The 14,580-nt window shown below is 38.9% G+C and overlaps 1 protein-coding gene across 1 annotated transcript in view; it reads right to left on the bottom strand.

Moving 5' to 3' along the window:
- MAMDC2 (MAM domain containing 2) overlaps nt 1-13,967 on the bottom strand; it is a 27,345-nt gene extending 13,378 nt beyond the window's left edge. The window contains exons 1-5 of the mRNA XM_010178108.1: nt 13,958-13,967; nt 11,912-12,168; nt 8,809-8,902; nt 5,984-6,130; nt 4,842-5,107 (exon numbers count right to left, since the gene is read on the bottom strand). Of these exons, the coding sequence (XP_010176410.1) occupies nt 4,842-5,107; nt 5,984-6,130; nt 8,809-8,902; nt 11,912-12,168; nt 13,958-13,967 (774 nt within the window). The remainder of the gene's footprint in view (nt 1-4,841; nt 5,108-5,983; nt 6,131-8,808; nt 8,903-11,911; nt 12,169-13,957) is intronic.
- Nucleotides 13,968-14,580: the final 613 nt, after the last annotated feature.

Below are 14,580 nucleotides of genomic sequence, written 5' to 3'. Positions count from 1 at the left end.
GAGAGTGGGGAAAAAAAATTCAAAGAGGAAGAAAAGTAGACTGAAAGAATGAAAACCCAAGAAACACGGCCATGGCTACTCTGATGGGCGTAGGGTGGCCAGCTATCTTTCTGAGAACTTGTTTTTGAACTCTGTGGGAGGTATCCAAGCACTACAGCGCTAGGTAACATTGCAAAAACTTGCATGAATGCATAAACAATATGTGATGTTTGCTTCTGAAAACCAGAGCTTCAGAACAGTAAACCAAATCTACCAGGAATTAATGCAACTGACATAAGTAGACCCAATTGCAATCAAATCTTAATTTAATCTAGGCATTTGGACTTTTTTGTGAAGTTGCATAAAAGAAATCTCTTTTCATGGGGGTGTATATACACACACACATACACTATTAAAATGCAGGTGCTTGCTCCACAGTGCATGTGAGCATCTCCAGGTTATATATGCCATATGTAAATTTTTCCTTCGCGTAGCTCTGACATTTTCCTGTCATATATTGGCCTGGGTGATGAGTTTCAGTACATTCAATCAGATCAAAAGAATCTACGTATTTCAGACTCAGATTTTTATGCTGCCCTTTAAAACATTTAAAACAACAAAGCATGAAAGGTTTAATTTATTTTAATAAATATTAGGAGTATTTTTTAATTTCTTCCTTCTCACATGTATACCCTGGGCACTACAGAGTATAAGAACAATACTGTATGTGTACAGCATCATAGATACTCACACTAAATAAAACAGAGAGTATCAAGTATAAATTGAGAAATCAGGATTTAAAATTTCCTGTCTTCCCACTAGCATTATATAGCATATGTATTTGCAGTATGTACACATATATATACACACATATACATATATATCTATATATATGTGTGTGTGTGTGTGTGTGTAAACATTTATTACTTGCTTAGCTGGATCATACCCATCTAACCTTTTCAACGTGCCAGTTTCAAAGTGTCATATTAAAGCCTGTTGGCCAGCTTCATGTTTCCTGCTCACAGAACTCAGGCCAACAATCTGTGCCAGACTGCAGTTAGCTAATTCAAAAAGAACTTGCAAAAACCATTACACAAAACAAGAGATGAAAATCTAAGCATTTTTACTTTTATTGTCCTGATGCAAACAAACACCTTATCAAAATTAAAACGTATCAGATGAATTTAATATTGTTTTAAAAGCCTTGGGAGTAGTATTCATAGTAGAAGAAAGATGAAAGACATGCATAGGTAATGAGGTATTTTAGAACAATTGGTTTTTGGCTGCAAAATCATTATGACCTTCAGGACTCCCAGGCCAAAGCAGAAAATGACTGCCTCGCTGACTTTACTGGCCATTAAACAACTGCCAGGAGACTGTTTACTGTTTCCACAGGCACTAACCCAATCAACAAGTCACACCCAGTAACCAAGAACTTGATCAGTCAAACTACTGTGCAAGCCTACAACTTCTTATCATCCAAGTCTAGACGTGATGCATCTCAGAAAACAATACAATAAGCATCAGCTACTACATTGGTATTAGAGGAAAGGTGGTAGCCCTATCTTATTTTGAGACCACCTCACTCCATTAAAAGATTGTTTTTCACTTGCTTATAACATTGCCAAGACACAATGATTTCAGCTCAGACTTTCCATGCTGGGTCCTTGCTTCAGGCTTGTTTTGGAAGATTTAAGCCAGGACTGTTCCATCATTTCCAAGAACAAGGCTAGGAAAAAATGGTTTTATTTTTGCCCCTATTTAAAAAATTATTTTAAAAGCTTGGGCACTCCTAGGTTTTGGACTAGGAGGATGAAATGTGTCAAGGTTTGGTCTTGGAGCCACAACTGTATTTTATGTCAAGTAATCAGTTTTTGAAAAACTAAAATTTGTAAGAACTAGGACAAGCAGGGCAAACAGACTGGGACATGGACAGGACTAGAGGGGGAAAAATGGGACTGTCCAGAGTTGAAAAGCTAGGAGTAAGATGGAGAGTGTGGGAAGGGATTGCTACCTATGGGGCAGGATAGATGCATCAGTGAGGAGGCAAGAGACACAAGGGCAGGTTGGAGGGAACAGCACAAGAGAGGGAAAGCTTCAGTGAGCTTGTTTCTCTCATGTTTCTCTACACTGTCTCTCCCTCCAGAGCCTGAATTGTAATCCCTGATTTGCTGGTTCCCACCACTCCTTGCTGTCAGCAAAACATGCTCTGATGCACCTCCGTCACTGGCCTACATTGAAGACAGCCATGGAAATGAATGTTCCTTGTCAGCTATTTCACTAAGTCCTAGGCAGACACATTTTTACAGATAACTAACCTAAGGGTTTATACAGTGCCACACAGGACTCCTTCATTTCCTTCTGTTGGCTTGGAGAGGGAAGAAACAAACAAAATAAAACATGAATGGACTTTTAAAAGTATTAAGGGTGAAGAGTTGGGCAGGCATGAGATTGCAAGGTGAAGCCAGAACTGGCTTCACTGCACAACTTCATCCAAGCTGTAACTATACTGGTTTTTCACCCTTGTTTTATGGCATGCAGACACACACTTAAACTCTGGCATCATTTGTCTTTTGTATGCTATCTTCTCAGCCATGGACATATCTTGATACACTTTTCCGTATTGACATGTTTCAGAACTTCACCCATAATCTTCCATGTACTATTTGTCTAAGGAAAATGTTATAAACAAATAGTGTATATACATACTCAGTCATCATGAAAACCGTAAAACTGTCACATAAAATTCACCACATTATAGCTTGTGCATGATTTATTATGTACCAATAGCATCTACTACATATGCAAAACTGCAAGTTAATCCCTATTCTAAATGTTATTTAATCTTCCAAACCAGGAAAAAAAGACAGTGTGATAAAACAGGTTTAAACTGAAACTGAGGTAGAACTTCACACCCTCCCGCAAATACATAGTTATTTGGCTAAGGGATGTCTCAATTATGATACACTGAACACACACTGAGTTCTCTAAAGCCAAATAAATCTCACTTTTTGTGATATTTGAGGAATGCCTTCTCAACAGAAACATTTTGCAACTTGTTTCCATGGGAAAGAAGGGTTACCCGTCACAAGACCTGAAGGACCCACTGAAGGTTTTTGAGAATTGACAGAGGCCAACAAACCCTCCTGCTGCAGAGCACAGGGTTTCTTCCCTCCTGCAGACCTTCGGGCTCAGAAGCAGTGAGGTTATTGCCTTGACTTCTTTAGTGTCCTCTGTGCTGCTGTCCCCATCTGTTACTGCTTACAGGCAGACTACTAACTACAGACATGAAAGCTTCAAGTCATAAAAAAGCTTTCCATCCCAGGCAAGCTTCTTCGCACATGTTTTAGATATAGTAATTTCTAGGAAAACATAAAAATAGTTCTTCACAAATTCATATTGGAAAAAAATTTCCATGTAAATGTCAGATGCTAAAAAAACTGCCACCTCCAAGGCTATAAACCATTTTTAACAGTCATGCTCAGCTGTCATCACTATTCATACAGTATATTACGCTACAGAAGCTACTGAACCTTTTTAGAAGTAATAAATACATAAATGGGAGATGGCAAAAGTATGTTATAAGCTTGCCTTTTAACCAATGCCTTTTCATGATTTAGAAAAAAAAAGAAGAGAGAAAAATATCTTTCCGCAAATATTTTGGGATGGTACTATGAGAGTTTCCTATCATGCACTTACTGGGCAATAATAAAATTCTTTTTCTTTCCATATAACTTGAAAGGGAATTATAAATTCTATTACATTTCAGGCACAAAAAATATGTACATAAAAATCCCATCAATTTTCTAAGGTATCATATATCTGAGAGAAAACAGTAGCCAACAATTAGGACCAAAATTCTCAGTAAATTTCTCTTTTAACACAGTTGAGCAGCTTTTTTTTGGGTGAAATTTTTCTTTTACAGTATCTTTACTTTGAAGAACTTTTTTTTTCAAGAAAAGTTAAGCTCAATAACTACTGCAATTTCAAAAAATACTTTGTAGTGGGGAAAATGCTTAAGATATTTGTCTATAATTTAGAAATACCTGAGTTAGAAGACAAGCTTTCATTCGTATGTTCATAGTAGTATCAAAAAGAGCTGGATTTATCTCGGTGTCATCAGGTGGTAATCCATCTGGCCTTTCTTAGATGACTCATAGGTAGTGAATACCCATTACAGAAATCAGGATAACCGCAAAAGTAGGGCATACACAAATTTAGGTAAAAGTTAGTCTTCGGAAAAAGAGTGGAAGTGAGGAATAACAGCAGCTTGAGGACTTACTGAGGACGTGAAATATTATGTTATATTATCCTATTAACTTGCTGAGGTAAGAAAGTGACCTCTCCAACCAGACACTGCAAATACTTAAAGTCCATTTCTCTAAATTACAGACTTCTGGTTTTATATTTTAACCCAGTGGTCGAGTTTAGGAAAATAGAATCAACTCCCCATTTTGACCAGAACTTACCAGTACTGACTTTTTAGATTAATTAAAATCTGTAATTGAGTACAGTGATGCAAATCACATAGAAACAAACAAATGAAAACGAGTGAATGTGGAGGCTGCTGACAAACAAAGACACAACCAGCTCTCATTAGTGCTCTTCAAGTGAAATCTCCACAAATACCGTGACTATAGCTGAGGACACCAGGGCAACAGTCTCGCTCCTTGTAGGAAGCCCAATGGGAGCCACGCTACGAAGAAATACTCTGCTCCCCACTGTACAGCCTGCGGAACTCTATTTCACTTTGCAGGTATAGCTCACTTAGGATTAACCACCGGATAACAAAGAACCCTGGGAGGAGAAGACAAGCAAAATATCCATCCAGAATTTAGCATATCTGAAGAGTTGGCTCTTACCTTGCAAGGCATAGGCTTTTTGAAGGAGATATCAGCTTGAGTCCAAACTCCCTTTGGAGAATCCACGACGGACCAGATTTTCTCTTGAACAACATGATTCTCTTCAAAGATATAAACAGCAAGAGTACCACTCATTTTGAAAAACCCATATAAGGCATAATAAAAACGCAGACAAAACTGCAAATTTCCTGGCAGGGTTGGGCCATACAGACGTCCAATGTACCCAGGCTGTGATGTAAACTTTGTGTTCGCCAACAAGTAATAACCTGCAAGACAGCGCAATTATTGAGTATTTCTAATAAGCAATTAACACAGCTGATTCGCTACTAAAGCAGCTTCCATTATTGCATCAGACTTTGGTTATAAAAACAGTTTCTACTGGCAGGAAATAGATTATCACACTCTGTTTGAAAGGAAATAATTTTTTTTTTTCTAAAAGGATCTCAGCTACTTCAAGCTAAACTGGCACATGGCTAAGTTACCTGAAAAAAACACTTTTCAAATTTACACTGAAAAATTCTCTGGCCTACTGGCTTCACTGAAAACCTGGCTGTTTCAAGTTTACCACTCCCAGACCAAACAATGAAGGATGGGGCACAAAGCCTATTATTCCATGCACCAAATATAATGAGGTGAGACTTCAGCACATATGATTAAGAAACACAAATACTCTACACAGAGATGTGTGAGTTTCAGAACTTACTAGCAGGCCTTTCACTGTGTGGTTTCACTACATAACATTTCACAGTTTTTCCTTAAAAGTGCCAACTATCCTAAGCCTGGAAGAGCTAAGAGTCTACCATTTCTCTATATTAAAAGCAATGCATTAAGCTGCTATTATAGTTGCTTGCATATTTTTGTGCAATCATCTCTTCAGTGCCTACAGATCAGTATAGTGAAGATACTCTGATTTATGCCCTGCATGACTATTCAATAGGTGACCTTCCCCCTTTACGTATGGGGAGACACAGCCAGAGTCCCAGCTAGGACAGAGTGGTGCACACTGATTTTTAGTGGCAGGGAGTTGCAGTGAGGCAATCTAACCAGTGTGCCAATTACGTTATTTAGCAGGGAACAATGATACAATAGGTTAACCTTTATATCCAGCTTGACTCTTCTAGTGAAAAGGAGTTTTGATTTACCAAACCCAGTAGTGTGATCTCCTGCTCTATACACATTACGCTTCACTTTCACTCTGCTCCATCCTGGGCCATCTTTGTGATCCTGGTAAAAATTACACAGATCTTCCTCAAAATTGCAGCCTGCCTCGGCAGGATTGAAAGGAGTTCCTAAAAGACAGATGCATAGTTCCATTAGGAGGTGGACATTATAATAAGCATAGGTAATTGAAGCCCAAGGATGACAAAGTATAGTCTGTTTCATCTTTCTTTGCATTACAGAAGATGAGCATGTGCAAAGATGTTACACATGTATAGTGCAAAGTCACAATAATAGCAAAATATCACTTTTCTATCACAAGTGGGTGTTATTTTCTTATAGTGTTGATGGAGTGGGCAGGAAACTTCCTTCACAGCCCCTATAAATATAAATAAGCTACAGATATTAAGAAAAGATTCCTCCTTCAGGACATAATGCATGAAGATGTTCAGAGCATTTGTTTTCAACCCCCTCCTTCTTTCAAATGATACTTGGACAAAATGACTGTGAGTGTGCGTGTGTGTGCACACAGGTGTCATATTTTCACTTCAGTTTTCCAAGGGGATAGCTTTATTTCCAAGGGAATTACATTTCTTTCTGTAATGTTTAACACAACATTAACAATGTTGTGTTAAATAGCAACATTTAATATTCTTTTGAAAAGCACTTTCTAAAATCCTTTTTGTAGTCATGTATAGTGTGTGTGCATTGCATGCCTTAAGTATGTAAGTCAAATGCTTTTGGTTCCTGTACCACCTCAGGGCTACTGACCTCTGGAGCTATGCCTCACTCATTTTAGCACTGCAGCAAAGAAAGCTGCACCATTTATAGTGAAGTTGATTCAAAGCTAAGCTAAGCTCCCCAGCCCCGCTGATGCCTCCCTCTTGACCTGTGATGTGGAATTCATGGTTCAGGATTTGCTTTACTCCAAAAAAATCCCCCTGCTGAATGTGTGCTTTTCAGTAAAACATTTCAATTTGTACCACATGCTGGGGGAAGCAGGTGCACAATGCAAAGCTGTCATGCAATTTTTGGCTATGCCAGGAATCAGGACCCTCTAAGCATCACTCCACAGCAGCACACACAACCCTTCTGCACAGGGGCTAAGAGAGGCTTCCTGGCAAGGGCAGGGACACAGGCAATCAGCTTCAGGAGAAGCAAAATTTTGGTGTTGGAGAGATGCCTGTGGTATTTTTGGTCACAAATAAGCCAGATCTAAGCACTGCCCATGTGTCTTTGCCTACAGAGAAAAAGGAGGCAGCCCTGGCCTCTCACTGCTTCCTTCTAGCTAAAGAAAATAGAGTTGGAGCATTACCAGGTCCATGGACCATTAAGGACTCATCCTTTAGTGATCAAGTTTAATACTCTGGTACGTTTTCCCTCTGTTTGGCTAGCACTGATACCTTTGTTGACTAAAACTTCCAGAAAAATAAGGAAAAAACTTAATGCTGTTATATACACTGCTATGGCTGACTACAAGGAGAATGAAGATCTCTTGTTCTTTAGCATCTCTACTCTAAACAATTCAAGATGGAAATAGGAGGTAAGTCTGAAGGATTAATCAGCTTTGTTGTAGTTCCACAAAACATAAAGCAAATTATTGACATTCATTTCTCAAACAGAAAAAAAACAACCCAAAACTTCAAAAGCAGAGTTAGTAGGCAAAGCTCTAGCTGAACCTATCAGATTTACTGGACAGAGTAGATCTGAACTTGGACTGTGATAGTGCAACTAAATCAGAGCTGGGGCAGAAAATACTACAAAATTTATCCGATCCCTCAACACATATAAGCCATTTGAAAATTAGAATGGAAAACACAGATGAGCACATACCTCCAATCCATGGCATACTACAAACATAATTCATTTGTTGCAAAACAAAGCAAAAACAGAAGAGACATTGAGGAGTTAATGAAGCAACTAGATTTACTCAGCCAAGAGTAATGGATTAATAACATATCTGGAATCTATCTCCTATTGATACTTGATCAGTGCAGGTGAAGCTAGCATAGACTCCAAGCAGATTAAAAAAGGGTAAAAAACCCTCTTTTTTCCTTGATCATTTCAAAATATTAGGCAAAACTTTAAACTTGTGACCAAAAGAATGGATGGATTCAGTGGGAAACCACTAATCTACTTTTGACTGTTACTTAATGCTACAATAAAGCCCAAACAACCAGTACACAGCTACTTAGGAGGCTGCATTCACAAATGACAGTCTTAAATCCCAAGTGCCTCTACAGCAGAGGTCATATGCACTCAGCTGACTTCTGCTGCTGTGAAACACTAATAAAATCCTGATAGACATGCCAGTCTCTCAGATAAATAATACCTCCTGGAATACTGAAGACAAGAAAGCCAGGCTTCCGTTTTGGTTCTGAAGAACACCTCAAGGCGTGTGGCATGGAAGAAGATACTCCCTACATCAGCAATAATTAAAAGCCCAGGACATTTTCTTCCTCGCATCTAGGGAAATCTCCCCATCTTTCCATGACAGTCCTGCAAGTGGTAATTTGTTCAAAAGCTGGGGTGATGCAAATACAGCATTCAGTCCAGCACTCCAGTTGCAGATCCCTGAGGCAAGGTCTTTGGAGAGCAAGCATGAAGGACTGGTTTCTGGATCAAATGAATGGCATTAGTGTTTATCTGCTGTTTTGTCACCAGGAGGAAGAGGAGCCCAATAGCACTAGTCAGCTGAGAAGGTAGCACCTGCACATCTCTACCAAATATTGCAAGTACTGACAGACAGTTCAGAGGGGCATAGCAAAGGGGGAAAACAAGGAAGGCAAATCATAGGAAGAACTCATACCTGTCTGATTGCTGCAGTAAACTGGAGAGAAAGAAATGTCATCAAGGGCAACGTAACCTCCCTTGGCGCTATTGAAAGCAACTTCAAATATTACCTGAAAATGATAATTGTTTGTTATTCATCTACCACATACATAACAATAATTTTGGTACACGTCTTTATACTACAGAATTCTGATTAGATGTCTCAGACAGACTCCAGCTGGGGCAAATTACACTGTATCATTTATTAGGGATATAAATCAGATCCTAACCCTGGCACCAGATCTTGCCCTACACTAGGTAAAGGAAAAATCAAGGGGAACATAGCTCTTCTGCTGCTTTATGAAGCATCAGTTTTAAAGATGCAGTGAAGCTACTGTCACGATACCATACAAAGCCAGTATTCAGGGTCACCAGTCTGTATTGACTATAACCCCAAAGCTACCTAATCATTATTGTATCTAGAATCTATCTGGATCAAGAGCTAAAAACAAACTGTGTGGATTACTCTGTTATTACAATATTAACTTTTACTGTTTTCTCTCAACGTCCTCAGAAACTGAAACCCATGCCTTGGCATCAGCTGGCAGGGAAGACTGCCTTTGAAAAAATGTAGTTAAGATAAGAACCAGAAAAGCTATCTCTGTGTTTTGTTTACCACAAAAATCAAACAAAGTTTGTACTTAACAATTCTCAAGGGATATAATTTCCTCAACTAAGTGGAGGGCAGTCCATAACTCTTGAGGAAGTGTCTTAAAATTTCTCTCAAGTATCAGTGCTCTGATTTACAGGAAACTTTGAGAAAAGGCCTGAATCACAAGGCATCCTAGGGACAAAACAAGGATATACAGACAAATGTTTCCAGAGTGAGATCCTGTTCAGTGAAAGCAACACCTGTGATGTCCCGTCAGGGGATGGGAGGCAAACTAGGAGAATTGTGAAAGAATCCCATGCAATCTCCTTTAGCTGGATGAAACAAAGAGGAAGACTCTCTTGAAGCACCTGAAGAAATTATAGGCAATGTTTTATCTGATTTCTGTAAGGTGATCTCTAAAATAATAACTCTGTTGGATTACATAAAATTCCTGGAGTAGAATAAAGACCCATCTAGCCCAATGTCTTGTTTGCAGCAGAGGTTACCTATGGAAAGAACTGAAGACAAGGACAAGTTTTTAGTTCTTCCTCTGTTCCACTGCATTATGGATGGAGTCCTTCTTTCCCATTAATTTGTCTAATCAGTTTTGGAACTGATTAGAATAATGGTATCCATAGTACACTGTGGAAGTAAGTTCCACAGTTATGTGATGTAGGAAAAAAAATCCTCCCTTTGGTTTATTTTAAAACTGTTATCTGGTAATTAACAACTTGGAACAGCAATGTGAATTATGAGAAAAAGGGAACAGTTAATCTTTTCTGTGTCATTCATGATTTTTATGAAGCTCTAACATATTGGATGGTACTCTGTACTCTGAGCAACCTGTCTAGTGGAAGGTGTCCCTGCCCATGACAGGGGTTGGAACTAGATGATTTTTAAGGTCCCTTCCAACCCAAACCATTCTATGATTCTATGATTCTTCAGTCTTTTTTTTTTACAGGCTGAAACCTGTTATTTCATTCACGTAACTCCTCCATACTTTTGATTATTCCCATCTCCCTCTTGTAGTTCTGGGATATTCTTTTTTAACTGAGAGGGTTGGAGTTCTGTCCTAAACACAAGGGCACCTTGTGCATTCATCTTCTGTTTTGCTGTTTATTCCGGTATAGATATTTTCCAACATTCTGGATGGTTTTATGAATGCCCAAAGAACTGAGAGGATATTTTCATGAAACTAACCACAGTAATGCCAAGCTCTAAGAGATCATTAATTTCCATCTATTGCACTAGGACTGTTTTTCCCCTTGCATGTTACTTTATATTTATTGAATAATACACTTACCATTCAGTATTATGAGACCCTACGAGATCTAATCTCCTCTCCCACACTATTTGAAGTCTGACAATTCAAATGGATGACTTGGTCACTGACTTTGCAGAGTATAAAAGGACTATGTAACATCTGATGAAAATTAGCTTTACTTCTAAAACTTCTGAAAATCTGCAGGCTTATGGTGAATTAACAACTTATGTGGAGTTAAAGGAAGAAGAATGAAAGCCAACTTATATATATAGAGAGGGAGAGATATGTATAAAAATCACACATGTATGTACAAAACATATATTATGTATTTGTATACATGTAAGTATATATAACACATATACACTGTTTATGACAATCTTACAAGATATTTATAGATGTATAAGTATATATAGTTTACCTATATATAAAGATATAATTATATATGTGTGTATGTATATATACCATATATATTACATACACTTTTATACATATATATGTGTAGGGGAGTGTGGGTGTGTGTGTGTATATATTTTTTATACATATATACATATACATACATATACACACACACACATATATATATAAAGATTATTCCAATCTTCTAAGATTTGAATTTTTTTTTCAGTAAACATTATGGAATAAAACATTCATTTTCATTCTGATACTCCTGAAATTAATCATAGTAACCATAGAGAGCTGGCTTTCACATCTAAGGACTACTGTACTATTAGGAACCAAGTTTGGACTCTATCTTGTGAAAGCACAGAAAGACTGAATTGCAGGCTTGTATGAGGTAGAGAAAAGAGCTTGAATATTTCTTTAAATTTTTCTTCTGCAGCGGGAGGCATGCATTATTTTATGATACTCAGCATCCTCAAAAAACAGTCATCGAGTCACAGAAATATGGGACTGAGAGACCGCTGACTGTTTAATAGGAACTGAAAGATCTCACATTAGAAGGACTCTGCAACCTCCCAAGCTATTCTGTTCAAATACTTCGCCACCTGACTTCATCTTTGCTGAAAATCAAGCACCTGTATGGAACATGATTCCTCCTTGACCCTTATGCAGCAGACAAAGGAAACCACAGATCACCAGCATATTTATAACCATCTTTCAGATACTGGACAGCCACTGCCATGCTCTGGACTTGGCCCGAGTCGGCACTGATGTGCAATGCAACCTGGAAGTTGTAGCTGGACTGAACAGGAATGATTGCTTTACCTCCATGGGGTATGGTGCATTGAAGTCAACTTCTGCTAGCGCCCAGTCCACACTCAGTGCACTGTCTGTTTTCCAGATCTCTTCATAAAAGCCACTTGTGTCTCTCAAGTAAACAGTAAAAACAATGCTACTCTCCTGCTTAAGTTGGTAATAAAAAGATAAGCACCCACGCATTGGGGCTGTGGTCTTTGGTGAGATTAGCTGGGCCACTTCCTGAAAATGTTTGACGTAAACAGAGTCCACATACATGTAGTGACCTGAAAGTACAAAAAAACTTGGTATAAGGACACTCTTTAAAGGACACCACACATAAGAAGTATTAGGAGATGGGCAGGGACGAGACATGTATCTTTACGATCTGGACAACAATGGCTGATTCCTGGGAAATTTTAGTAATTCTAAGAGGTCTTTTTGTTTGGTTGGTTGTTTTTTGTTTCTTTCCTCCTATGTACAACCCAAAGTTGTTTGGCTAAGATACCACTGGCAAAATAGTCAGTCTCAGCTCTTTCTTAAGCCTTTATTCAAGACCTTTATAGTAAAGAAAGTAATAAACTCTCTGAATTTTGGGAGTCATTCATAAATGGAAAAATGTGTTACAACTGAGTAAATTCCCTGCCTCCCAACAGCTTGCTATAGTATTTAGGCTTTTTCCAAATGCAACTCTTACTGAGGCAACCCAAGTGAAGGAACAAGACTATAAGCCATGAGTTTCCTCACATGTTTTACTCAGCAGTTCATTTAGTGTATCTGTGATAGTTTAACTTAGCTGTCAGCCCAACAAGACACAGCCACTCACAACCCCCTCCCCTTCCCTCCACCCAGGGAATCAGGGAGAGACTCGAAGGGGTAAAAGTGAGGAGACTTGTAGTTTGAGATAAGAAGAATTTAATGATTAGAGTAAAATAAAATTAAAATAGTAAAGATAATAACAATGATAATAATGATAACAACAATATAAATAAATGAGTGGTGCAGAGTACAATTGGTCACCACCTGCCGACAGCGATACCAGAGGAGTACAAAGGAACCCTGAAGCTGAAACTGCAATCCCAGAAAAGTGAGCCTGAGTGATTCCTGAGAGAATCTCACCCCCTCTGCCCTTTTCCAGTCAGCCCTGGTTGATATACTGAACGTGACATAATATGATATGGAATATCTTATTGGCATATCCAACTGTCAACTCTGGGTTTTGCTGACTACTGCACTTTCTCCCTCCCAGTCCTTTGCACTTGCAAACCACACAAACACGGTGTCCTCATATTTTATCAACATTCTTCTGGTAACAAATCCCACACTGAAACCAAAACACAGTGCTTTCTAGCTACTAAGAGGAAAATTAACTCTATCCTAGCAAAAACCAGGACAGTATATCAAATGAACAGGCGAATAACCTTGATTCTGCACGTTTCACTGCTTGTATAATTCTGCTTGATCTATCTAGTATTTGGTTTCTAAACGTTTTATCTTTACTGAACAGACTAGTTTTTTGTAAAATCTTTTAAAAATACTTTTGGGAGATGTTAATAAACAGAAAAATGCATTGAAATAGATTATACTCCCTCCCCCTCAACAGTCAATATGACCTGCAGGATTTTCAAAGGATACAGCTTCTCGGACTTTGATTTTGGGAGAGCTATCTCAATTTAAACAGGGCACATCCATGTGCACGGATACACTGTGCATCTGTGGTTTGTCTTCTTCTATACTACCAGAGATGATACAGCATCAAATAGTATCAGCTGATCAATGGAATAACAGTTCTTCACAAGTAGAAAACTTAGAGGAGAATGAAGTGTCAAATTGATAGGGTACTTCAGCACAGACACTGCAAACTGTGTCATTAGGTCTGCATCTACACCACTATGTTAATTAGCTAATAGTGTTGTCAGACCTGGAGATGTAGCTTCTTGCTTCACTCCAGTGGAAGGAGAGGAAAGGGCTTGCTTGGCTGCAGGTCTCCTCCTGCCCACTGCCAGGCAACTGTTGACACTTCATCAGTACCTGCCCTGAGAAGTTCTGGGCTTCATATTTGCTCTGCAGCTTTACCACATCCCATATGATCTCCCTGTCTGATGTACCTTCAGAGCACAATTCTTGCAAAAAGAAGCCTCTTCTGTGACTTTTGGCTTCTTGGGGTCTTCTTAGTCAATAGTCAGTAGTGCGGGTTTGGTGTGAAAAAGAAACACTACGGCTACAAGAAAACAGATCCTTCCCAGTTGGTGGTGTTTCCTACCACATACAGTACTTTATTTAATAGGTAGAGCCAGCGTCTGCTGTTGAAGTTGTGGTGAGTTAAACTTTCACCCAAATCTTACCAGCATTTAGGTGCCGTGGGGTGATGCAGGGCCGGACTGACACTCTGTACTCAACTCACACAATTGTGAAATAAATAAAAAAGCACAGCGGCATGAGTTAAGGACAGAGGATCAACACTGCTCTTCATTATACGATTCCCTGCACTGTCACAAGCGTCGCGATGTCCGAGACACAGAGTGTGCTGCAGCAGCCAGATCTGACTTCACCTGCTGCAACTCTTCATGCAGCACTGCACCAAAGGGTAAGATATCTAAAGTAACCCTTCTCTATGACTATGTAAAATGTTCTCCTCTCAACAAGGTGGCCAGGACAAGTATTTCATACAGGACAAGTGCTGAAAATCCTTTGTCTTT

This window comes from Antrostomus carolinensis, unplaced genomic scaffold, assembly GCF_000700745.2.
Source record: "Antrostomus carolinensis isolate BGI_N321 unplaced genomic scaffold, ASM70074v2 scaffold52891, whole genome shotgun sequence".
NCBI lineage: Eukaryota > Metazoa > Chordata > Aves > Caprimulgiformes > Caprimulgidae > Antrostomus > Antrostomus carolinensis.
The sequence above is the reverse complement of the archived record's forward strand: the minus strand, read 5'-3'. Positions and strand labels throughout refer to the sequence as shown.